This window comes from Pollachius pollachius (assembly GCF_949987615.1).
Source record: "Pollachius pollachius genome assembly, chromosome: 7".
Taxonomy (NCBI): domain Eukaryota; kingdom Metazoa; phylum Chordata; class Actinopteri; order Gadiformes; family Gadidae; genus Pollachius; species Pollachius pollachius.
In genome coordinates, this window is record NC_136940.1 from 8434576 (window position 1) to 8460992 (window position 26417).

Sequence of the window (26417 nt, forward strand, 5' to 3'; positions counted from 1 at the left end):
CTCCTCAACCGCGTACACTATAGATTATTCAACCTAAGTCTGTATCTCGCTGTATTACATCCTGGAATAAACCATCTATTCAACCCTCTTATCCAACCTGTCAAGTTGCTTTGATTTCGACTTCAAGAATTACTACTACGACGAAAAATACACAACGCAGACAGTCTATACGAAAAGTTTAGAAATAAGCTGAAATCTAACATTTGGTGCCGTGACAGCGTCTTGAAGAGAGAGGAGTGAGAAGACAATTGCCTCTGAAGATTGCCCTGTGATCGAGAAGACTGCGCGCCCTGCCTGGGAAGACGTCTGATCAACGCCTGCCCTGCTGAGGGACCCGCATCTTCCACAACGCGACTGAACCAGCGCATCTCCATGCACCACGTGGGAATCAACGGTGAATCTCATTCCACACTCTCGACCAAGAGAAAAAAACAAGAAAGTAATCTTAAAATAATCTACACACACATAACCATTATTATTATTATTTGTTTTACTATTAGGCTGCACTACATTTGCTGAGTAATGAAGTTGTGTCATTAAGAGCTTGACGAAGTGAGAACCTGTATTAGTGTTTAAGAGCGCTCAATAATGACTGAATATACGCTGTATGAATGTGAAAGAATTGTGTACCCTGTGTTTAACTCTTTTGAGGAGAGGTGGGATGAGGGTTAGAGTCCTGAGTTGTGTCTGGGTTGGAGTCCCAGAATAAGGAATAAGTTCAACGGTTAGAGTCCTGAGTTCTGTGTGGGTTGGAGTCCCAGAATAAGGCCGTTGGTTCGTGGTTAGAGTCCTTCGTGTGTCTGGGTTAGTGTCCTAGAATCTGGGTTAGAGTCCTAGAATAGAAATTGCATGCAGGGTCATTCAAGTGATTTGTTCATCTTTGCTAGTTTGTCAATGTTGATACGTGTCCTGAATATAACTTAAACGTTTGGTTTGCTCAGGGGTTTTGTTTTACGATTTGCTGGACAAGGAGTGAAACCGTATTTGTATTAAACTCACTGGTGAGGTTACATGAATCGCTAGTTTTTTTTGTGTTATGTTGTTTTGATTCCCGCCGTGGAATCACAGATACGGGTTGTGTTGAATCTGAGAGGAAAAAAAGTGAGCCATCATCTGGTGTTGGCATTACGAGCTCCGTGGGAGATGTTTTATTTGTTATTTCTAAGCAGCAGTTGGTGGCTAGGTTTAGCTTTGCCTAGATAAAAAAGATAGAAACAATGCCGAAAGGTAAAGGCAAAAAGAAGGCAGATACGGTGACAAAAGAGGGCAATCAAAGTCACAACGTGTTTGAATCAATTGAACAAGATTCTTTGAATTGGAGGTAAGAGATATGGACATTTGTTCAGTAAGCGAGACTCTAGATTCTTCAACGACAGACATGATTTGCAAGGAACCGAAGAAAAACTTTGCGTAACATATGAGATAACGATCGACCTCTGGATCGAAGCATACCGACGTGCGACGTGCAACAGCCGCAAACACAGCTAAAGTGCTAGTCAAAGATTTCATTTCATGCTACGGACTGCCTGATCAGATCTGCTTAGACAATGGAACCCATTTCACCGGAGCAGTCTGCGCCGAGGTGAACCGTATTCTGAACATCACATGGTCCTTCCATTTTCCCTATCACCCCCAATCTTTAGGACAGGTGGAACGAGCCAACAGGACACTGAAGGACCGATTGGCGAAGATGCACCAAGAAGGGACTCCATGGGTGGATGCGATGCCCATCGCCTTGTGCAGCATGAGATCTACATACAACAAAGACGTTGGACTGTCCCCCTATGAGGTCGTGTTTGGCCGATGTTTCAGTTTCCCAGGCTCTGTTGACTTGTGGACTGCAGACGTCCACCTGAAATCGGACGCTCTGATGAACTATTGCATTCAACTCTCCGAGACTCTCCAGGTGACATCAAACCAGGTCAAGGAAGCTTGGGCAGAGCCCCCAGAGGGAGGACACTCGTTAGTGCCAGGGCAATGGGTTATGATCCACAAACCACAACGACTAGCATTAGAGGCCAAATATGAGGGGCCATACCAAATTATATTAGTTACTCAATCTGCTATTCGTGTAGCTAAGAAGACAAAGTGGATACATGCAGGCCACTGCAAATTAGTTGACTCACCGACTTGGCATGACACTCGTTAGATTTGGCACGCAAACTAGCTGATACGGGGTGAAGAGTAGAGAGTGTTTGTTATTTTCATTCCTTTATTTTCACGAGAGGCTTCGAAAGATGCTAGGGCTTTGGTCACCGCCTATCTAAGTGAGAATTCAATGTTGGTTCCTTCTTGACACAACTGCTCAGCTTTAGAACATTTATGTTTGTTTTGTTTTATTTATTTTTGATTTTCAATGGCTCACTCATTCATTCATTCACACAAGTTTTATTGAGAACCATGATGACTGATTACTGATTAGTGATATAACCATTTTCGAATCAAGCGATTTTTTGTATGATCATTATTCATTGTTTATCGAATCATTAAGACAATTACAAACCATAGTTAATTATTATTACTGTTGGAGGCTGTGACAATGCCTCACCCACGACTGATACTGCACTTTTTCTTTGTTTCATGTTTCATCGTACCTGGAGTACCAGGAGACACGGACACGAGTTGAGTCCTTGGGATAGCAGAGGTGGCTATCTGTTCTTGAACTGAACTGTGTCTCAGTGGCTGTCCTGACGCCCTACTACGAACTTTCATCCTCATCCCCATCAGACCTGCGGTGGCAATCCCCTGGAAAAGAACTCTGTTGCAACTGCTACTCAAAACCAACTGAGTCATGATGTTACCAGCATTGTTTGTGATGTTGTTGTGCCATCTTTTTTACAGGGGGAAATTGTTCATTTGACAGCCATTTGTCCTTCCCGTTATTATTGTAACTGCACCGGTCCAATGGAATAATGACCACGCTTCATACTGATGTCTTTGTCTTTATTGCTCTCCTCGCCCAGTCCTTGGCCGCCGATCGGGCCATGCTCCGTGAGCTCCTCGCCTCCGGCGGACGCGGCGAAGGACCGCGAGGGCCGGGACCCGCAACCCATATACACGTCCCGAAGATGGGGGAGGCGGACGACGCGGATTCCTTTATCGAGACCTTCCAGGGGGTGGCCGAGGTCTCAGGGTGGCCTCGCCCGGAGTGGGCGCACCGTCTCCTGCTGCTCCTAACAGGAGAGGCGCAGCTCGCAGCCCACAGTCTGCCAGCCGGGGCCCAGCGAGACTACGACGCCATCACCAGGGCCATCCGGGACCGGCTGGGCCTCTACCCGGAGGAACATCGGCGGCGGTTTCCGGGCGCTGGCCTTCAGCGAGGGGGACCGACCCTTCGCCTTCGCCCAGCAATGAGGGACCAGGCAAGGAGGTGGCTGGTCCCAGACTGGAACACGGCGGAGGACGTGGTGGTGCAGGTGGCCCTGGAGAGGTTCGTGGAGGGGCTGCCGGCTAGGACCTCCGCCTGGGTCCGGTACCACCGGCCCGAGAGTCTCTCCGCCGCGGTCGTCCTGGCGGAGAGCCACCTGCAGCCACCACCAGCGAGCCAGCGACCACCGACACCGGGCCCACGTACCGGTGCGGCTGCCCCACGGCGGGATAGGCCAACCCCGGTGCCGAGGGGGAGATGGGGGGGGACCGGTCCAGAGCGGGCACATGAGTCGCCTCCCCCAGCGGGGTACAGCGGGGTACGCACCAGACGCTTTTGGACTCGGGCTGCATGCAGACCATGATCCACCAGTGCCTGGTGCGGTCCGAGGCATTGGTGGAGGCGTTGAGCATTTCGGTGAGGTGTATACACGGGGATGTGCACAAGTATCCTTTGGTCCCTATCGAAATTCGTTGTGGGGGAAGAAAATATAGGGTCATGGCGGCGGTTAGTTCGAGCCTCTCGCATCCCCTGATTCTTGGGTTGGATTGGGCCAGGTTTCCACAGGCAGTTAGGGGGACTACGGGGATGCGGCCACGGCAGGTAGGGACATGTAAGTCGTGTGCTGTGTTCTGCGCCGAGGCGGGGGCATCAGACGCTGCTCAGGGATCGGGGGAGGGGGGGTCCTCAACCCGAGGTCCCAGCGCCGAGATTCCCACCGGTTGAGGATTTCCCCCTCGAGCAGTCTCGTGACGCCACAGTGAGCTCAGCCTACGACCAGGTGATAGTTATTAATGGGAGTCGGGTCCGGCCAGACGCGGCGCTGACTTACCCACACTTTATGGTGGTTAGAGATAGGCTTTATCGGGTGAGTCGTGACACCCAGAGTGAGGAGGTTATCAACCAGTTGCTGGTACCAAGGAGCCGCCGGGAAATGGTTTTTCCAGGCGGCGCATTATAACCCAATGGCGGGCCATATCGGGTACGATAAAACACTTAACCGGATAATGGCCCGGTTCTATTGGCCGGGGATTCGGGCGGAGGTGCTCAGGTGGTGCGCATCCTGCCCCGAGTGCCAGTTGGTGAATCCCCCGGCCATCCCCAGGGCTCCCTTACGGCCCCTTCCCCTGGTGGAAGCCCCCTTCGACCGCATTGGCATGGACATTATCGGGCCATTAGAACGTTCCGCACACAGGTATCGATTTGTGTTAGTCCTGATCGACTACGCAACCCGATACCCGAAAGCAATTCCGTTGCGCAACATCTCCGCGAAGAGTACTGCGCAGGCGTTGTTTCATGTCATATCGCGGGTGGGAATCCCGAAAGAGATTTTCACTGACCAAGGCACAAATTTCATGTCACTCACGATTATGGAACTTTACGGGTTGTTTAAGGCCAAGGCCATTCACACAAGCGTCTATCACCCAGCCACGGACGGCTTGTGTGAGAGGTTTAACCGGACGTTAAATTCCATGGGAAAAAACGGCCTTCTCCACTCCACTCGGGCTATACCAATTCAAGGTGCTTCCGTTCGGGTTGTTCGGGGCCCCGGCCATGTTTCAGCGACTGATGGACCGGGTGTTACGGCCCCACGCCGCGTATGCTGCTGCCTACATTGATGACGTTGTCATCTATAGTGGAACTTGGGAGCAGCATGTGCGGCAGGTGGCGGCCGTCCTTCAGTCGCTGAGACGGGCGGGGCTCACGGCCAACCCGAGGAAGTGCGTGATCGGGCGGAGGGAGATCCAGTATCTGGGGTACCACCTGGGGGGGGGGGGGAAGGTCCGGCCACAGGTCGCTAAGACCGCGGCGGTGGCCGCCTCCCCTTGGCCCAGGACTAAAAAGGAGCTGAAGTGTTCTTGGGGCTGGCAGGGTACTACCGGCAGTTCGTGCCGCACTTGGACTCGGACTCGGCCAGCCCCTGGACCGACCTGACCCGTAAGAGGGCCCCAGATACAGTCCAGTGGTCGGAGCCATGTCAGGTGTCGTTTGAGGTTATTAAAACAGCCCTCTGTGGGAAGTCGGTCCTATGTGCTCCTAACTTTGATCTCCCTTTCTCCCTGCAGATGGACGCGTCGGATAGGGGGTTGGGCGCGGTCCTGACCCAGCAGGTGGAGGGGGTCGACAGCCCGATGCTGTACCTGAGCCGGAAATGATCAGACCGGGAGGGTCGGTACAGCACGGTAGAGAAGGAGTGTCTCGCCATCCGATGGGCATTCGGTGCCATTTGCTACTACCTGCTGGGGCGCACGTTCACCCTCTACTCCGACCACGCCCCCCTCCAGTGGCTCCACCGCATGAAGGACGTTAACGCGAGGATCACCCGGTGGTACCTCGTGTTGCAACCCTTTAATTTTCGGGTCGTGCACAGGCCTGGGGCGCAGATGGCCGTGGCGGACTTCCTCTCCCGCTCTGGGGGGGGGGGGGGAGTGAGTTGGCGGCCGGATGTGACCCTGGCCTGTGTCGGGCGGTGGGGGTGTGTGGGGGGACGTGCGACGTCTGGCCTGCAGGGGGAGTATGGACAGGTTGGGAGCGCACTGGTTCGGCTGGGGGGATTGGACCTGACTGCGAGCAGGTGTCCGCACTCAGGCCAATCAGGGAGCTGGTACTTATGTGCCTGCTTTGTGTTGTAGTGGGGAGAAAAACCAGGAGCGAATGGACCACAGAGATCCAGAGCGAGTGGAGATCATACCAAGAACCCACAAAGAGACGACTCTTGGAGAACCTTTGTTATAGTTTGAGTATTTGTGTTCTCCTTCTAAAGACAATAAAAGAATCTCCCGCTGAGGGACGACAACTCTGCCTGCTCGCACTCATTTGAACCCACTACAACGATAAACAATATTTAAATCCCACGATTAACTACACAGAAATTGACTTGATCGTACAACTGTAAATAAACCAATTACCGTGTGCGCCTCTTGGACCATAAACAGAATTGTTGTAGCCGTAACATACTTTTACAACCGTTACGTCTGACCCGCGATCTACTTCCTGTGTTAACAGACAGGTCCCGTGACATACTACGTCACATGCATAATATAACTTTTTTAAACATTTACCATACAATAATTACATTAATTTCACTAGCATATATTGTATCTATTTACAATAACTGTAATAAAAAACTTAAAGTATTTATGAATAACCGAACACATAAACACGTATAAAATATATATTCCTCCACGACAAGTCTCTGGGACCGTTACAATTATGCTCTATGTGGTCGTCAAGTTAGCTCTCTGTGTGTTTCACCGAATGACCGCCCCCCAACCGACCCCCCCGGGGACTGCTCCGATCTTGTTGGCCCCCCCTTAGGGTGGCTGTGTTAGAGAGCCCACCCCGTCGTAAGGTCTGGTGCCCCAAACTTCGCAAGGTCTCTAAGGCTAAGCCTCTGGGCACTTTCATTTTGTCTAGAGAAACGGAACCACTTTATTGCTGGGAAGAGTGAAAGCTATTAAAGAAAGTTGGAGCTTCACTGCCAAGCAGAGGGAGGTGTCTGAACAGTCGATTTTCTTTTTTTTTTTTTTTAAATTTTGAATCTGTTTTGGTTTAATCATGAGTAGCCTAATGAGTTTTTTTTTTTTTTTTTTATCATAGTAGCCGACACCAGGTTTACTTGTGTATGATGTGTATTTACTTGTCTATAACCTTTTATGCTTTATTTTATTGATCTAGTTAATTGTTAATTGTTTACCAGTAGATACACTGAATTCTCATTTTAAGGGTGATCTTTAAACTACGTTTAATATGATCAAGAGGGAGGAAAGTAGAATGTTGGTGTATTTTAGTGTCTCGCTGTGTTCACATTTCTACTCTAGGAGCAGGCCAGTGCCTCTCACACTGATACAATGTGTTATTTCCAACATTCTGCCATTTGTTATGTCTCAACAAGGATGAACAAACCTGGTCGTCTGGGACATAGCCAGGGCCATATACCTTATCAAGGGTGAGAGCGCTTCTGTTATCTTGTTATTCACGTTTTCTTTAGTATAAAACTCGCCCCAACTCTTTGGTTCGGTGAGAAGAGGGATCGCCAGCCAAGGAACACGTCTCGAAACTGCTCCTCAACCGCGTACACTATAGATTATTCAACCTAAATCTGTATCTCGCTGAATAACGTCCTGGAATAAACCATCTATTCAACCCTCTTATCCAATCTTTCAAGTTGCTTTGATTTCGACTTCAAGAATTACTACTACGACGAAAAATACACAACGCAGAGTCTATACGAACAGCTTAGACATAAGCTGAAATCTAACATTGGGAAGAGATAGTGTGTTGAATATGGTAATCGCCTCCCAAACGAGAGATAATAGGTTCAAACCATAATGTCAACCATCTACATTTAGGCATCCTTGAGAAAATTGTGACAAAACTGTACTTTTTTAATGTTACTTTTTATGCAAAGTTAGTTTGTTGTTCTCTTGGTTCTCCAGACTCTGGGCTGTGTGTGTGTGTGTGTGTGTGTGTGTGTGTATTTGTGTGTGTTTGTGTGTGTGTGTGTGTGTGTGTGTGTGTGTGTGTGTTTGTTTGTGTGTGTGCGGGTGTCTGTATGTGTGTGTGGTTGTGTGTGTGTTGTGGCTGTCCAAATGCAAGATGCTGAACCCTCTGTACCCCAAGGTCGCAACGGGCGATGAGTTTCCCACAAAATACAAAAAACTATCATTTTGATCTACATTTCTCAAAAATCAAAAAGGAATTCCTGTTTTCACATAGGAGGAATTGATTCCCAAGATGTTTGTGTCCTCCGCTGCTGATGGCAGGGCCCTCCAGAGCGGGGTGAAGACAGCGGAGCGCATCATCGGCTGTAAACTCCCCTCCGTGCAAGGTAGCTTCCACAAACGTTGCTTCACGAAAGCAGGGGAAAGCATAAAGGACTACAGCCACCCAGGCTATGCACTATTCACACTGCTGTCGTCTGGTAGACGCTACCGGAGCAAAGTTTCTACCCTCAGGCCATCAGGCTTCTTAACCAGCAACATTAACATAAGACACTGACCACCCTACAACATTGACACCTGAACATTTCAGTATGCCCATGTCGCTTTTGGCACCCCTACACTTTATATTTATAATCAGCACTCGAGTTGAGGGGGGATGAGGGGGGATTAAAATGATCAAAATCATCCCCCCCTTCCCATCCCCTGTTATTTTATCAATTAATGTGGAAATATTACCACTACTTCATTATAGCGGTTTCCTTTTTCAATTCGGCGCAACGTTACTTTTCCCAGGGACAGATTTGACAGCGACACTGCATTCTCGGGCAGCATGCTATTGCGCAAGCACGCAGGCACGCTTGCTGTGCGCCTGCGTACTTGCGCAATAGTGCCTTCACGAGCTCTCATTCCACACCGTACGAGACAGACACTGGTAGCGTGAAGCTGTCTCTGCATCTCAGACATCGCTTCCGCAGACAACTCTGTCCCCTTTTCTCCCTTTCATTCCAACCCGTGAGCAACGCTAGTCTCCCTTCTCTGCCGAATGCATTTTTGAAAAAAAGAATAAGAATCAGTTTTTAAAATCCTTAAAAGTGATGCGTGCCTCGAATCGTGTGATGCGTCCGATGAGCTGCGTTTTTGGGGATAAAATAAGAGCGATGACAGTAGGCCTCTTATTTTATCCCAAAAAATATATAATAATATAATAATACTACTACTACTAATAATAATAATTATCACACCGTTGGTCTCCCACCATATGCGCTGTTATCAGCACAAATGATCTGTCCCTAAAAGTGAAAATCCACCATCCCCCTGGCTTTTTTTTTTACAACTCGACCGCTGTTTATAATACATGCAAGTGCTTTTTTGGGCTATTGTTGTGTATATTATGTATACGATGCTACTTTTTTTTTTTATCATATTGTGTATACTATGTTTCTTTTGCTATGCCCTATTTATGACTCTTTCAGTAGCTTAACTGACTGAGTTGTTGTCTCTTGCCTTGTCCTAAGAATTTCATTGCCCTGTTGTACGGTGCGTCAGACAAATAAACACTTTGACTACGACTTGACTTTGAAATGAAGATGCTCACAACAGCGTGGCCATATCGAGTTTGGGCCAGCACCAAGCACTGGCACAGTGTTTTAGTACTGGCTTGCTCCAAGCTGTTATGCAACCTTTTATGTTTGGACTTGCCATGGAATGTACCGAGGGGCTTTAGTTCTGCAGACAATGAGTCAGAATGTGCTGATGCAGCCGCTTGAAGACAAAATCCACATGCATTCTTGTAAGTGCACGTGATTTATGTTTGTATTATATTTCTTTGAGGGCCTATATATATGGGTTTGCCCCTGGAACAATCAAGACAGCAGGAAGGAGGGTTGAGGAGATGTGAGAGGAGGACATGTAGCTTAAGACTACAGGTTGGAGCAATACGCCCTTTACTGTGGTTACAAAAAGGCGTGTTACCTCCGTGGTTGCGAAATAGCATTTGGAACCAAGACACCAATAACATATTTTCTTTAATACTATGTAAAGACCTAAACATTAACCTCTTCTGTGAGAAGTACTGTGCATCACCAAAGTTATGATTAATATACTGTGTTATCCTTTTATTTTACTACAAACTTCTACTTGTGTAAGGTATTCTGTAAATAGAACATAATAAAATGAGTTATACAAAGCATCGTACAATGAGAGTGGCCGGCCGTAGTGGGAATGGAACTCCTAAACCTGGCACTGTTATTGCCTTGCTCTACAATGATGGCTAGATGCCTTATGTCTGCCAACTTGATCCACTCCTTTCTTTCTGTTATGACCACAGCGTGCAACAGAAAGGACAGGCTTATGTGCAACAGTTCCGTAACATTGAGTGCGTACTATGTAGGCTAATATTCTTGTTAAACTTTAATGGTATTTAAAACAATGTTTTCAAACTCGAAATGTAGGTCTACATTTTATTCTTTATTTTAAAACGAAGCGGTGCTCAGTATTTACACGGTTTGGAAGGGCGTGGTCGGCGGTGCGACATACAACACAGCCCACTAGGTAGACGGCTTATATAAAGCTGCGCTCACTGCACGCAACTATTGCGTCGATCTTGGATATTATCAACGGTCCTCCAATCAAACATCTATCAACTGTCTGTAGCCTACTCACCGGGTAAATAAGGATAATTCACTTTTTATTTTATTTTGGAAACTTATCATGAGAATGAAAATGACAACCAGTTATATGGGTGAAAACGTTTGCATTTTTGCCAGACTCGCTGCTGTGAAAACGGTTATCAAACTAAAATCAAATAGTGAACAGTGTGAAGATTTCTTTTTTCTATAGGCCCTATCCTTATGATTGCAAAGGAAAAATGGCAAATTAGATTCGTTTTTTCTTTTTTCTTTATTTAACTTAATCCAGGCATAAACATATTTTGCGTTTCTAGACATTGTTTACACCATTAGAGTAGGTTGTTTTTATATTTAAAAAACAATTATATAAAAAAGTACACATGTATAGCCTATATATTGAGCGAGTTTTTCGCGGTTGAAACCCCAGAGCCGAACAACGATGGTGCACAAGGAGTTCCAGATCGCGGGGAAGAAGCCCGGGCTGCAGGTGTGGCGTCTGGAGAAGATGGACCTGAAGCCCGTCCCTACCGAGGCCTACGGGTACTTCTTTACCGGGGACTCCTACATCCTGCTGCAAACCACGATGGCGCCATCCTACTACATCCACATGTGGCTCGGTAACAGATATGCTTTCAACTTACAAATATGAAATATGATAGACAAGAGCCATATCCGCTAATAATGAATGAAATGCCCTTAGAAAATATCTGTTCTGGTTGACTGTGCATCTGCATCTGTATGAGACACTATGTTTTAGACTGCTCCTGGCTAATTTCTGACCAATCAGGGCCTCTTTTCTTTTCTGATTTGTTCGGGGATTCCATCGTGCCTATCAATCATGTGAGTGCATTCAGCGTTTTCATCGCTCCACCTTAAATATCCCATATCATGCTTTTTTAGGGTTAATAGTTGCATTTGGGAGGTACTACAATAATAGGGTTACATGCCTGTATGTTAAAAATGACCCCTTATTATTCTCACATTGTTCATATCTGTAAAACCAATTTCAGAGTTTTTCAAAAACGGTCTAATTTGTATCATGCTGCGTTAAGGCCCCCCACCCAAGTAGCCCAGTCTGTTGTGATTGGTTGAACGCTTTGCGCGTGTGTCGGCAAATTCACGACCCCGAGAAATTGTCAACATTGTGGATTGCCGGGAGGCCAGACTTCTGCACATCAGCACCGCCCACTGCGGAGCGGGTTGTTTATTTTCTAAACGTTTCCCTCACATCTTACCCACAGCAGCTTTAACAATAAAGAAATGTGCCGACAGGGAGTGAGAGTTCAGCGGATGAGCAAGGAGCGGCCGCCATCTTCGCCACGCAGATGGACGAGTTCCTTGGCGGGGGCCCGCAGCAGTTCCGTGAGGTCCAGGGCTACGAGTCGAAACGCTTCATGGGATACTTCAAGAATGGCGTACAGTACAAGGTACCGTAATATTCAGATCAGCATCTTAAATATTTTGTTAATCCCCGGGGCGAAACTGGGTCACATTACAGTTGCTCCCATTCTAGAATATAGATATACAAGCACAGAAAATAGAATGTACATTATTGAAAGGACTAAACCTTCTTCAATGTAAATGGCGGGTGAGCAGCCCTGAATTGTTAATCCCAGTTTATAACAGGATTATTGACTGATAATTCTCTAATAATCTCCTTTATACACCGCTATTCATTTCAAAGATATTTGTGGTGGTTTATTAGGGCATAAACTAGCGAGGGCTGCTTTATGCAATTTAATCATGGTAAAAGTTTTATTGTATTAAAATACTTATGTCTGTGTGTGGTCTGAACACGTTCAACAAGTTTCCATTCAGAATGTAACTGGTAACCCATCACTTTCTAACTGTAAATATACAAGCAGCCTGGAATGATCTGTATCTATTTATCTCAATAAGATATATATTTCTTTACTTTTGTCTTTTCTTAAATCTCAGAAACAATAGCATCTATACCGTGATGATCAGTAGCCCTCTGCGTATAGAGTTACCAATTATTTGTATAGGTTTATAATGTCCCGAAGAGGCCCTCTAAGCATGCTCAAGGGCCCTTTGGATCCAATAACTGTCTGTTTATCTCACTCTCCTCGTTATGTTGGTATTATGGTATGTCTGGTGTACTCAGGCCTCTGGTCTTCCTTCTCAGAAAGGCGGCGCGGCCTCTGGCTTCAAGCACGTCAATACCAACGAGTCAACTGCAAAGCGCTTGCTGCACCTCAAGGGACGCCGCATCATCAGGGCGACCGAGGTCGATCTGTCCTGGGTCAGCTTCAACAACAACGACTGCTTCATCATTGACCTGGGAAAGGTGATGCAAGACCTAAACCCGCTAGTGCGCTAACCATGCTATGAAGTCCTACCAGTTGGTACGGTCCACTGTATAGCCTACCATTTGGTACGGTCCACTGCGTAGCCTACCAGTTGGTATGGTACACTGTGTAGCATACCAGTTGGTATGGTCCACTGCTTAGCCTACCAGTTGGTACGGTCCACTGTGTAGCCTACCAGTTGGTACGGTCCACTGTGTAGCCTACCAGTTGGTACATTCCACTGTTTAGCCTACCATTTGGTATGGTCCACTGTGTAGCATACCTGTTGGTACAGTCCAATAAGACGCTGGTAGGTGGATCCATCACACATCTGGGTAAATACTCCCACTTGTGATGCCACTAACGGGTCGTTTTTAAAAATGGTTTGTAATGGCTAAAAGACTCAATGGGCACCCGTACAAACATATCTGAAATGTATAGCCTTTAGGCCTCACACATTTTCTTGAACATCCTCTATTCCAAAATGCAGGATATCTATCAGTGGTGTGGATCCAAGTGCAACCGCTACGAGCGTCTGAAGTCCACCACCGTGGCCATCGGGATCCGCGACAATGAGCGCAGGGGCCGCGCTGACCTGCACATGGTTGACGAGGGCGACGAGCCGGAGGAGATCATCCAAGTGAGTCGTGTGTGTGTGTGTGTGTGTGTGTGTGTGTGTATGTGTGTGTGTGTGTGTGTGTGTGGAGTGGGATTATGAATGGTGGTGTGGCAACGTCAAGACAGGAAGAGTGAGTATTTGTGCGAGTATTAGGGCCTCAGCTCGGGCATTTGAAATAAAGTATTGAAACTGAGATGCTTTTTTCTTCATGGCTGTGTTTTATGTTCATTTCTAGGTTCTCGGAGCCAAGCCCGACATCCCAGATGGAAGCAAAGATGATGAAGCAGATCGTGCCAGTAAGACAGCGGCTACGCTCTACATGGTGGTTATTATTTTTGTTTAACATCCTTTATATGCCATATGGGGTAGGAGAGGGTACTGTCTGTATTCACTGTCTTACCCCTACCTGCTCCTTAAGGAGCTGTATACACAGTCCAACCCAAATCTGCTCCTGAATTACCTGTCTGTACAGTCCAACCACTACCTGCACCCTAGTGACTGCTCTCTGTATTCCCATTTGTTTTTGTGGCCTAGATCTCGGATGCGACAGGAAGCATGAAGGCAACTTTGATGTCAGAGGCTTCGCCCTTCAAACAGGCCGACCTCCTGCACACTGAGTGTTACATCCTAGACAACCAGGCCGACAAGAAGCTGTTTGTCTGGAAAGGTAACATACTTGAATCATGGAACAGTAATTACTCAGGCCGGGGGCTGCAACACTTTTTGCATCCTGTGTACACTTAGAACCTTAACTTTGAATATTGTTACTGCCTGTCCATGTGCTGGGTTGGTCGGGCAATTATGCATTTATCATCAAAGGGTTTGCCATCAACCTACTGTGCTACATGAATAATAAGATACACAAAGACACTTGAGGACAAATATTTAAAAATTAAAAAACATGGTGGTTGGTAGAATATATAATTAAATAAATAGATATATCTATATATATATACATATACATATCTATGTTACACCCACATGTATCTGTTTAACATGCATGTCTCCCGTGACATGCCCCTAAACCGCAGGACCTGACGCAAACGCTGCCGAACGCAACGCAGCCATGAATGCTGCCCAACAATACATCAAACAGAAGAGCTACCCCATGCACACCCAGGTAACACCCAAGTGCTCATTGAGTAATTATCAGAGTTGCTCTGATATTGAGTAAATATTGGGGTAACGTCAGAGAATAGAGGCCCTGAGTGTTCTCAGCCTTAGCTGTAAGATGATACCTTAACAACGTCATTTAAACGAACGAGTTAAAACACTACACCCACGAACGAAGCGTCACTGTCCACTACCTCCATGTGCAGATTCAGGTCCTGCCAGGGGGGGGGGAGAGCACCTTGTTCAAGCAGTTCTTCTGCGACTGGAAGGCCAAGTACGACACCACCGGCCCAGGGGAGGCCTACACCATAGGCTCCATCGCCGTGGTGGAACAGATTCCCTTCGATGCCGCCGGCCTTCACAACAACCAAGCCATGGCCGCCCAACACAACATGGTGGACGACGGATCCGGAGAGGTCAAGGTGGGACCAATGGAACGTTGACACGTATCGTCGTGGTCGACCGACGGTGGTAGCTTTTAGTACTGTGTATATTGGGGTGAAGCTAGGTGGCCTTTTCAGGGGTTATTTCCTGCCCATGGGGTGCACTCGCCCAGATCTACCAGGTCCTTAAATAAACTTAACCTAGCAAAAACCTCTAACTTATTACAATTTGCAATACATTTTATGTAACATACCTAAACGTCATGAATTGAATTGAAATATGGTCCTTTCTAACCTTTACCATCTCTACGGTGTCATCGGAAAAAATTACCACCGGAAAGAATTTTGCTGTAAGATGTGAATATATAGATTTAAAATGGGATCATTAATGCAGATCAGTTCATTATTAAGAATAATGATGTGTTGCGTTCTCGTAATGAATTGTGGTGGATGTTTGCAGATCTGGCGTGTGGAAGAGGGTGAGAAGGTACCTGTAGAGCAGTCCAGCTATGGGCAGTTCTTTGGAGGGGACTGTTACCTGATCCTGTACAGCTACAGCCTAGGAGGCCGTCGGCAGCACATCATCTACATCTGGTAATTGTCCACACGGTGGTGCCATTATGGACCAAAAGTTAATCTGCATCAGGTTATGCTTTTTCACATCTTTTAGCCAGACTTTAAAACTAAACTAAGTAGCTCTTAAATTCTAATAGCACTCACTACTGTGATTTTGCAACAGTAATGATTGTCAACTTTCACCATTTGGACTGCAAAATTATCTTTAAACCGCTGATTTGTGATAACATTTTGCTGGTGGCTAAATCTAAAAGCTAGCTAATATGTAAGGTAGATATGTAGGTCAGTCAAATGTATAGTTTAACTCTGTGCAGGTTAACTTAAAATAATAAATTCATTGGTACCTTTGTTATTCTCAGGCAAGGTCTTAAATGCAGTCAAGGTGAACTGACCGCTTCGGCCTTCCTTACCGTCGCACTTGATGATGAGATGGGAGGAACCCCTGTTCAGGTGAGAAGATTTAAAGGTTCATTTTACACCAGAAGGCACTTGTAAATTGCTGCCATCTGCAGCTCAAAAACAGGAATAACATGGTGATCTTTGTTGTACATTCACAAAATGGAGCCACAAAAAAAGCAGAATTTCAACGTAAAACAGGATGTGCGTTTTGGACTTAATGTAGAAGGAATCCCCCGATTGAAAAGAAAACAGAGAAAGAAAAATGAGTGCAATCTGCAAATTTGAGGAGAAGAAAAGCAGTGAAGGTACTCAAAGAAACACATGGGTTAAATAGGAGCAAGTGTGAGTCACACTCGCTCAAGCCAGGGCAGATAGAATAATACCGCGGAGTCTGTGAAAGCGTTTTAAGCGTGAATTAGGAGACCCCTGGTTGTGACCAAATGTGCCCCCTGTTTAACAACTTCATTGATTTCAGTAAAAGTTAACAGAAATGTGTGAAAACACATGACCAACCAGACCAAAAAATATTTAGGGGTATACCTACCCTTTAATATTTATACTTCATTGCATTAAACACTATTCAAGACACCTAAAGAGCTTTTTATGGACGAGTGTGTGGGCGATGTCACATCTCATCCACCGTTTTTCCAATAGTATTCATGGGGGGAAAACCTGAGGAAAAAGTATGAGGATAAACCTTTTTTCCTTTTGTGTCGGTAGGCCCGTGTGACTCAGGGCCAGGAGCCGGCCCACCTCGTCAGCCTGTTCAAGGAGAAGCCCATGATGCTGTTCCTCGGCGGGACGTCCCGTAAAGGAGGCCAAAGCCAGCCGGGAAGCACGCGACTGTTCCACATCCGCCGCAGCACCACCGGGGCTACGCGCGCCGTGGAGGTAGGACACTCACACCTTCTGTACCGTTTCATAATGTAGCTGTTGTGCTCATATGATAACCGTGATCATACGGTTGTATTTTAACTACCATTCGCCCAAAATAATTATGTAGTATGGGAAAAGGCATTGCTGGCACTTTAAAAAATGGCTCCATACCCTTTTAAGCTAACTCTTTTGTTAAAATTGTATTCTCATATTTTTCATGTTTATTAACCAGGGGAGTGAACAACAAACGGCCATACATTTACAACACATCATTGTCCTTTTTCGAAGACTCCATTTTAATTCTCCAAACTCCCATGCCTCTCTTGTTTGGTCTCCTGTGTGAACGCAGGTGGAGCCATCTGCTGCCTTCCTGAACACAAACGACGTGTTTGTACTCAAGTCCGAGGGGAGCGTGTTCATGTGGCGGGGCCTAGGGTCCACCGAGGAGGAGGAGGCTGCGGCCAAGTACGTGGCCGACTACCTTGGTGGAAGCCTCAAAGAGGTCAAGGAGGGCGGAGAACCAGGTAAGCCAAAAAGGGTGGCCGGATAGTGTAATGGTTGGGGTTTTGGATCCCCATCCAAACGGTTCTAGGTTCAATCCCTTATGTACGTTAACCATAAAGCTCTCTAATGTGTAATGTACTTACAGTAAGTACGGTGCTGAGTAGAAGTACTTTAAACTATGATGTTTCCTCCTGACTAGCTGCTTTCTGGTCGGCTCTGGGTGGGAAGAAGGAGTACCAGACTTCCAAGAGTCTGCAGAACATGGTGAAACCTCCCAGACTGTTTGGATGCTCCAACAAGACAGGCAGGCTCGTTGTGAGTAATAGATAATACACTTTATTTGCATAGCACCTTCTTTTACATAAAATATAATCACATATTTAATGATGTAATTTGAAAATCGATGTCAACTGTTTTTGCACAATCATTAATTAACACGAGGACATTTTGTAATCTACTTCCTGACCATATATAACCCGTTTTTATACTTTAGGCTGAAGAAGTACCTGGGGAACTAACACAGATGGATTTGGCACCGGATGACATCATGCTTCTGGACACATGGGACCAGGTCAATCTTCTATTGTTGTCAACAGTGTAACTAACCAACTGTCTAATATAATAGAGCACCCTTTATTTTCCTGTCAGGGAAAGTCTGACTCCTCTATTGTTTTCTCTGTGTTCCTTAATCCATAATTATCCAGATCTTCCTCTGGATTGGCAAGGATGCCAACGATGTTGAGAAGAAGGGAGCGCCCAAGATAGGTGAGAATAATACTGGAAATGATAGAAAGCTAGCTAACCCTATGGAGCCAATAACATGATCCATACATGTAAGCATGACATTCTACACATGTTATCGTTACATCCACACAAATGGTAGTGCTCTGATGCCACACCGCTAAGCAGCGGCGACTTGAGTCGGAAACTGCGGTTGCAGTGCTCTTCAGGTATTGGGAGTGACAGCCACATTACACTCTAAACCCACCCCTTAAACCTTTCTTCCAATCTGGGTTACGCCCCAATTTAATGCCGTCTGCCCCATGTTCCCTTGACATCCACACATGTTAGCATGACATCCCCAGACGTTAGCATAATAAAGAGGAATGTTAACATGCTGCTTCCTGTCCACACAGCCACAGACTATGTGTCCTCCGACCCCTCCGGTCGTGGCCCAATCCCCGTCACCACCATCAAGCAGGGTTCTGAACCCCCAACGTTCACCGGATGGTTTCAGGCCTGGGACCCGAAGATGGGGGACAATGTCATGGCCAATTTCACTTAAACCAACCCCCTCGTCTCTTGGCTGTTTGCCGTAGAATCCACCTAATAAAGTACCTCACTTCTTAAAGGTCCCATATTATACCACCAGTGGAAGTGTGATTAGCCATAGACCTCTGAAGAGTAAGTCCCGCCTCCGAGGATTTGGGTTCCATGTTTAAATGTCTATGGAAAATAACACGGGGGTTTTCAATGATCGTACGTGACAAACTCTGTAGGTGGCGAAGAAGTAAAAGCTGCTCAGGCTTTGAACTACACCCTTTTTCCATCTAGGCTGCCTCTAGTGACATCACAAGTGGGCGTGTCCACTTAGATGTGTGCTGGGTAGATCAGTCTACCAGCCTACCCAGTGGACTGTAGCAAACGTTGCTCATCTATCTGTCACACATCTAAGTGGTATAATATGGGACCTTTAATTTAGTCTTGGACGGGAGGGAACTATATTTAGTAGATGGGAAAAATACATGCAAACATATGGTCAGTTTTCTGTTGTTTTTTTATCTTCTTATCAGATAATTACTGAGTAGAGCTATATATAATAAAAACAATCCTATATGAGAACATAATAATATAAATAAATTGTGTAACCATTTGTGCATTGTAAACATTTAGTATTGGTCCTAAATGTTGTGAAATCCACAATCTGCCAAAAGTGAATTTTAAAGATAAACCAAATCTAGGTATGGCAGCCACCTAGGTGGCGTGTAGCATTGACATTCACTACATACCCCCTTAAATATTTTTAATAAAGTACTCTTCTTGAAAACCTGTGTTATTTATTTCTTAATGGGCTCAGAGTTATTATTATAAGCAATTGATTAAACCTATGACTAGATAAACGCCAACATCATTGCAATGCCAAGCCCCTTTTGACAGTAATCATTCCATATGCACCAGGCGGTTCTGCTGAGATGGATGACGTCTAGGCTGCATCAAGGTTTGCTGTGGAAGGTTTCTGTGAGAGCTTAGCAATACAAGCAGCACTCAGGTTTAACTTTCAGTTAGAGATATAAGCACCCATTGGTGCTTGTACCACGACACTAAGGTATAATCCAAGAGAAAACAGCTGCTTGTAAAGTCAACACTGAAATTATCTGGTGCGTTTACTGTGTTGTGATACACAGTAATTGGAGCCATGGGAGCAGTGTTCTGCCACGAAAACATTTCCCCACTGCAGGTCTGAACATGCTAATAAACAGCAACATCCATAACCCTAACCCATCAATCCATTTAACTGTCTGTCCATCTCCACCTATCCAACCATCTTTCTATCCATCAATCCATCTACCCTCCAATCCGTCCATCCACCCCTCCCTCCACCCACCACTGCAGGTGGTGGGTGGACGCAGTGTGATCAAGCCAGGTCTGGTGCTCAGAGTTTGAGTGGAAGGTGTACGATGCGGGACTGAATGTGGACCTCAGCAAGGCTGACGAAGTGACTGCTGACATGTTCACCAACGTCTACTGCCGTAGACATTGCAGAGGTAGTGTGTGGTTCATACTATTTTACATACAGGATAGTGTAAAGGCAGGGCTGTCAAACTGGCCACCTTCGTGGTGGTTCAATCTGGCCCTGGGGGCAATATTGTAAATTAGGAAAAAACAGGTCAATTCATTTCAGTATTGGTTAATCATCACAAGTTGAGGTTAATCATTTTAGTATTATTTTCCACAATAAGGATTCCCCCAGGAAAAGTTACGACAAGAAAACAGATCGTCTGTATGTACATTATGTATGGACATAATCCATACATGTAAGCATGACATTCTACACATGTTATCGTTACATCCACACAAATGGTAGTGCTCTGATGCCACACCGCTAAGCAGCGGCGACTTGAGTCGGGAACTGCGGTTGCAGTGCTCTTCAGGTATTGGGAGTGACAGCCACATTACACTCTAAACCCACCCCTTAAACCTTCTTTCCAATCTGGGTTACGCCCCAATGTAATGCCGTCTGCCCCATATTCCCTTGACATCCACACATGTTAGCATGACATCCCCAGACGTTAGCATAATAAAGAGGAATGTTAACATGCTGCTTCCTGTCCACACAGCCACAGACTATGTGTCCTCCGACCCCTCCGGTCGTGGCCCAATCCCCGTCACCACCATCAAGCAGGGTTCTGAACCCCCAACGTTCACCGGATGGTTTCAGGCCTGGGACCCGAAGATGGGGGACAATGTCATGGCCAATTTCACTTAAACCAACCCCCTCGTCTCTTGGCTGTTTGCCGTAGAATCCACCTAATAAAGTACCTCACTTCTTAAAGGTCCCATATTATACCACCAGTGGAAGTGTTATTAGCCAAGAAGTGTGATTAGCCAAGATGTCCCTGTCAAAGAGAAGAAAAGTTGATACAGAACAGATTTCTTTCAAGATGTTTGGAAGAATAGATATTAATTTGCCTAAGTCAATAGTGCTCAGACCTGCCTAGTGTGCAAACAAGTTGAGGATTTCCCCAGGAAAATCGAAGTGTCTATAAAACACTTTGATCAGTATTTTATAGCTCCAGCCCCAATTAAGTAACATTTGGTCTATTATGGCCTGCAACCTCAAAGGAATTTGACAATCCTGGGCTAGGGTGTTTTACTTCCAGATACTGGGTTTGATCTCCAATGCTCAGGGCCTCCCTTTAGGTAGCCATCCTTAAGCAATTCCTAACATAACCTGCTCCATAATGACATGTATCTAAAAGTACTGCCTAACCCCTGATCCTAATACCTGTATATTAACTAACTATAAGCAAAAGGGTCTGCAATATGACTCAATAGTAAAATCATTTTTGATCAGTTTTTGTCTCAATTTTTACTCTCTCAAGCAAACCATGAAAATCATCACAATGAAGGACCTTCTGTTCCGACACCAGACCAACAAGCTGGTTGTTTAAATGTAAGTTTTATTTTGTGTTGTTATGTGTAAAGTATAGACCCTTTCATGTTCTTAGTTCTCTGTGTATTATTTTGTTTTAGGAGCCCAAAAGTTAAGCATAATTCTCTAATGATGAAATGAAGAAAGACAGGAAATACAATGATAATACAGACCAGCAATCCAGCGGTTTAAATCAATAATCGGCATTCAGATAGACAATGAGAAGGGTGAGCAGGGTGAAGGACAGTGATGTCAATAGACTCAATTAGCTAATAAGGAAGGCAGGTTCTATCCTGGGAGTGGTGGGTCTTTGGTGGAGGAGGATGCTGAGGAACCTATTCAGTATTATGAACATGCCTCTCATCCCCTGACCACCACCCTGGAGCTTTATCAGATAACCTTCTCTCCTTTAACCATAGACTCAGAACACCAATGTGCACCACAGAACGTGGATGGCCTTTTCTACCAGTGGCCATCAAACTATTTAACTTCTCCACCTTCTGCAGGAGGGACAGCTGAGAATATTAATAACATTATTTTGCTTTCAACGTCATGTGCAATATAACTTCTCTATTTCTAACCATTTCTAACTACTATTTATGGGTAACTTTTTTTACTCAATGAACCCTACTTTTATTAGGCTCTGGGGTTAGCATTTACTTGTTATACACCTCATATGTATGATTATATTGTTTTTATTTTGATGTTGTTACAGTATTTTACAAACCAATTTAACTGTATCATTTTTTATCTTTACCGTTTTCACCATGAATTTGTAAAGCTATACCACCTGTTTGGCATCATAGAATAGACATTCAGATTCTGCTCGCCAACAGCAGATGGCAGTACTCCGAAACTCGCAGGCATAGTGAATACGTGCCACACGGCACAGCGAGACACGGAGTTCCGGCTGAGTGACGCTGTATCCGGGTAATTAAGCAAATGTTGCACAGAATGGAGTTATATTTTAAATGAATTACTTGAAACTCCGGCGCTTATGTTGTTAGCTTACTCCCTCAGCTATTACAACAACCACCCCTTTCCTCGTGGTCTCCGTACTAATCCACCGACACCATGCCAGCGGTCCTTCATTGTTAGGAGTCGAGCCATGTTCCCAGACAGCCTTCCTCGGTGTTGTGACTCGTTGCTTTCCACGGGAACCAAAGCTACAAGCTAGCATGCTAACTAGCCTGCTATCCTAGCCATTCTCTTCCTTTTATTTACCTATACCTTTTGTTTGTGTCGACATGTTGCATGGACCCTCAGTGGCATTCCATGCGGCAGGCATTTAAACGGACCAACGGAGCGAGTGACAAAACATTCGCGGCTTCCGACCGTTTAACGCTTGCCGAAATAGCAGCTGTTTTGCTAGCCAGGGAACGAGATTTGGGTTTGAGTGAATCGGCTTAAAGGGACCTCCCGCTGCCTTTACGGATATCGTTTGATTCAAGGATAAGTGGTCGTGAACAGCAGCCGTCTGCCACCATGGCGTCCTCCTCCGGCAACGACGACGACCTGACCATCCCCCGCGCGGCGATCAACAAGATGATCAAGGAGACGCTTCCGAACGTGCGCGTGGCCAACGACGCCAGGGAGCTGGTGGTGAACTGCTGCACAGAATTCATCCATCTGGTCTCCTCTGAGGCCAACGAGATATGCAACAAGTCTGAGAAGAAAACCATATCTCCCGAGCACGTGATCAACGGTCAGTTCACTTTCCCTTTCCAACTGTTGTGCACTGACTGCGTGGGGTTTAGTTGTGTTCTCAAGGGGACGTTTATTTTTCAGTCAGGTACACTAAAGCATACGGAAACAAAAGTAAGAATACAAGGAACAACAAACTGTTCAATAATGACCAACCCCACTCACCCACTCCACGCCCTGAAGGTGTACAAAAGACGCACCTTCAGTCAGAGACTGATTGCACCAATGTGCAAAGCTGAGAGATACAGGAAGTCTTGTATACCAGCTGCTATAAGGTTTTACAATACACAAAAATAGCTGAACCTTTTTAGTATTTATTTATTGTATTTTAACTTATTAAGTATGGAAGCTATCTGAGGAAATTGTTATGTATTGTTATGTATGAATGTGCTGATGTAGCGTTATGGTTTTTGGTCCCTGGGTCATGTGTGTTTTGTTGCAGCTCTGGAGAGCCTGGGCTTTGGGTCGTACATCACCGAGGTGAAGGACGTCCTACAGGAGTGTAAATCCGTAGCCCTGAAGAGACGAAAGGCCAGCTCCCGACTAGAGAACCTTGGCATTCCGGAGGAAGAGCTGCTCAGGCAGCAACAGGAGCTGTTCGCCAAGGTGAGAACTATAGCACGCCATTTAACTGGAGAAAGTCCAGATTAAACCGCTCAAGGTGAGAACTATAGCACGCCATTTAACTGGAGAAACTCCAGATTAAACCGCTCAAGGTAAGAACCATAGCACGCCATTTAACTAGTGAAACTCCAGATTAAACCGCTCAAGGTGAGAACTATAGCATGCCATTTAACTGGTGAAACTCCAGATTAAACCGCTCAAGGTGAGAACTATAGCACGCCATTTAACTGGTGAACTCCAGATTAAACCGCTCAAGGTGAGAACCATACACGCCATTTAACTGGTGAAACTCCAGATTAAACCGCTTCAGAAGTCTTTCATTCTCTCGCTATCTGGTTTGTTGTCATTAAAAAATGACAACAAACCATGTAGTCGAAGAAAACACAAACAAATGAAAAGCTACGTACAAAATAACAAGGAAACCTTGATGACAAAAGAAACAAAAATTGTCAGCAAAGCAGTGAGAGCTGGAAGCTGCTGCTGCTCCAGAACAGTTTTTAAATATCTCTTGATACAGCGCCACCTGCAGGTGAAATTATCAAATGCTCAGTGTCCCTATCTGTACAACTTCTCTGAATTTGGTTACTATGGAATATTTCTTTAAACAGATACGGCAATTAATAAGTAGTATGGTGATTTACTAAGGACACACGGTGGAGCTGTTGATGGAGAACTTGTTCACAAAGTTTCTTTAAATTAAGTGAACAGAATTGTGCATTTTTCATGCTTTAATGTTACTATAGAGCCTGTTGTGGTTGGTATTGTTTGAAATGTAACACACTTGTGTAATGTGACTGTATGTACAACATTCCCAAACCTTTGAAGCGGCCCTCCAGTAGTGTAATGACAGTAGTATAAGAGCCAGCTTGCCCTCTAATTAGGCCATGCTGGCAATAATTGTATGTCCCTTCTCGACTTACACCATAGGAATATCAAGAGGGGGCATAGCAGGCTATTTAGGTCCCCCCATCTCATTTATTTTGGGGACAGAACCGTAAAGCAAAGCTATTGTGTATTTTTTTTCCCTTAATGCCATTAATTTGCATTTTTACTTTCCTATTGTTTGTGAACCGTAGACTCCACAGTTTTGTATTGGGTTAAAGCACAAGTGGCTGTCAGCTGGGATTCAAACACTATTCAAACCAAATGTGTTTTGTCCGGAGGGTTCCGGGAAGGAGGTGGCGTGTTACGAACCACCGAAACTGTGTGACACTATTTATGTAAAATAGGGAGGCCAAATCATTACCTTGATGGCCATCAGTCGGTAATGAAAGCAGGGTTCTGATTGGCTGCCTGTGTTCCCTGTCTCCAGGCGCGCCAGCAGCAGGCAGAGCTGGCCCAGCAGGAGTGGCTGCAGATGCAGCAGGCCGCAGAGCAGGCCCACATGGCCGCCACCTCGGCCAGTGCTGGCCAGCAAGCCGGCTCCTCCCAGGACGAAGACGACGACGATGATATATGTTTGTAATTTTTTTTCCCCCAAGGGACGGTTGTGGAAGCGGTTACTCTTAACTACGGCCAATTCCCCCTCCCTCTTCTCCCTTTCAATTGGACGCACGGTATAAACTGCCCAGCGACCTGAGGCGTGTAAATTAAATGAAGCGTGATGTCTGTCGGTTTGGCACGAGAAGGGCACGGCGGCATGGACACTTTGAACCAGCAGGGGGAGTACTAGCTGTGGCAGCGTGTTTTTTTGTTAGTTTCATTTTTGCTTTTTGGAAGAGGTACCCGAACAAACTGCAATGTTTGGAAATAAAATGTTTATAAATTCATCTCAATTTTTCTCATTTTTTACCCTCCCTCCCCTACCCCCTCAAGTGGTTTATCTTGTGTTTTGTGTTGAAGTTATGTTGAGTAATGTGTGGATCTATAAAGATGAGTTGTGTGAGGACTGAGGGACATCGAGGACAATGCTCCTCCATGGTAGGCCATCTTATCTGTCGTAAAAATGCCTCGCTTCACTTAAGAAAGCCTATATTCAGTGCTTTTACAGAATCTGATCCCACCTCTCCTTTCTTTTGGAAGTTTTATTTTTTATTGTGAAAATATTTCATTTATCTCCTTATCTTTCACCAATGTATATCTTTTTTTTTTCAAGGAATCTTTGCTGGAAAACATGTTTTTTGGATCGTTGGTAAATAGTACATGTTGGATTTTTAGCAAATTTCAACAATTCATTTTGTTTTCCTATTTTTGACCTCAATATTGCTAGGTAGTTGTACATTTCTACAAGTTGTTCTACTTTTTGACTCATAGAACCAAAGACAAGACTTACCACCCTCTTTTATGCTTATGGTTTTTGTTGAGATTCCTGGTGGCTCATTGTAATGTACAATTTGTTATCGGTTAGCCGTTGTAAAAATGCTTTGATATTGGGCTAAATTTGTTACTACTTTGGGAAGTATCAAACACTTGAAATAACTGGTGAATTCTTAGTGTTAAAAATGAGTTGTTATACACATTCACTTGCCTACCATGTTGTATTCTTTAAGCAATAAAGAAATGTTTTATAGACAAATCCTTGTGTGATATATAATACTTTTGATTATATTTATACCGCAACTTAGTCTGGGCCTCTTCCGTTCATTTGCACTACGTTACCATGCAACTGGTCCTGGGGAAAGGATGGCTCAGAGTTGGAAACCTGACTCAAACAAATAATTTGTTGCTAATTCGGTTGATTACATTTAATTTATTATTGTTGTATACTTAATGTACCTA

General features: G+C 45.3%; 3 protein-coding genes across 4 annotated transcripts; all 3 read left to right on the forward strand.

The window, feature by feature from the left end:
• The first annotated feature begins 1220 nt into the window (after positions 1 to 1220).
• Positions 1221 to 5721, forward strand: LOC307077788 (uncharacterized protein). Of its 2 annotated transcripts, none has more exons than XM_079739262.1 (3): positions 1221 to 1321; positions 1644 to 3686; positions 5434 to 5721. In XM_079739262.1, the coding sequence occupies exons 2-3, from the start codon at positions 2913 to 2915 to the stop codon at positions 5521 to 5523; spliced, it is 864 nt and encodes a 287-aa protein (XP_079595388.1). In that variant the 5' UTR covers positions 1221 to 1321; positions 1644 to 2912; the 3' UTR covers positions 5524 to 5721. The 2 variants fall into 2 exon arrangements, with proteins under 2 accessions (XP_079595388.1, XP_079595389.1); XM_079739263.1 differs by lacking the exon at positions 1221 to 1321 and having other exon boundaries at positions 2257 to 2267; positions 2607 to 3686.
• A 4647-nt stretch (positions 5722 to 10368) lies between these two features.
• Positions 10369 to 19265, forward strand: LOC307077713 (scinderin-like). Its single transcript, XM_079739171.1, has 17 exons — positions 10369 to 10476; positions 10867 to 11056; positions 11712 to 11866; positions 12586 to 12747; positions 13239 to 13388; positions 13603 to 13689; positions 13902 to 14034; positions 14399 to 14487; positions 14687 to 14902; positions 15324 to 15457; positions 15799 to 15889; positions 16559 to 16729; positions 17064 to 17238; positions 17418 to 17533; positions 17712 to 17789; positions 17923 to 17983; positions 18355 to 19265. Exons 2-17 carry the CDS (start codon positions 10879 to 10881, stop codon positions 18501 to 18503), a joined length of 2145 nt encoding a protein of 714 aa, XP_079595297.1. The 5' UTR covers positions 10369 to 10476; positions 10867 to 10878; the 3' UTR covers positions 18504 to 19265.
• A 3030-nt stretch (positions 19266 to 22295) lies between these two features.
• On the forward strand, positions 22296 to 26161 carry dr1 (down-regulator of transcription 1). Its single transcript, XM_079740329.1, has 3 exons — positions 22296 to 23076; positions 23518 to 23681; positions 25012 to 26161. The coding sequence occupies exons 1-3, from the start codon at positions 22857 to 22859 to the stop codon at positions 25162 to 25164; spliced, it is 537 nt and encodes a 178-aa protein (XP_079596455.1). The 5' UTR covers positions 22296 to 22856; the 3' UTR covers positions 25165 to 26161.
• Positions 26162 to 26417: the final 256 nt, after the last annotated feature.

Bases quoted from the DNA above. Each gene is read 5' to 3' on its own strand.
- LOC307077713 (XM_079739171.1), top strand. From the start codon at position 10,879: ATGGTGCACAAGGAGTTCCAGATCGCGGGGAAGAAGCCCGGGCTGCAG. The intron at 11,867-12,585 runs GTACCGTAATAT...CTTCCTTCTCAG, and splicing joins AGAATGGCGTACAGTACAAG to AAAGGCGGCGCGGCCTCTGG. The intron at 12,748-13,238 runs GTGATGCAAGAC...TCCAAAATGCAG, and splicing joins TCATCATTGACCTGGGAAAG to GATATCTATCAGTGGTGTGG.
- LOC307077788 (XM_079739262.1), top strand. From the start codon at position 2,913: ATGACCACGCTTCATACTGATGTCTTTGTCTTTATTGCTCTCCTCGCC. The intron at 3,687-5,433 runs GTACGCACCAGA...TTCTCCCTGCAG, and splicing joins CCCCAGCGGGGTACAGCGGG to ATGGACGCGTCGGATAGGGG.
- dr1 (XM_079740329.1), top strand. From the start codon at position 22,857: ATGGCGTCCTCCTCCGGCAACGACGACGACCTGACCATCCCCCGCGCG. The intron at 23,077-23,517 runs GTCAGTTCACTT...GTTTTGTTGCAG, and splicing joins TCCCGAGCACGTGATCAACG to CTCTGGAGAGCCTGGGCTTT. The intron at 23,682-25,011 runs GTGAGAACTATA...CCCTGTCTCCAG, and splicing joins AACAGGAGCTGTTCGCCAAG to GCGCGCCAGCAGCAGGCAGA.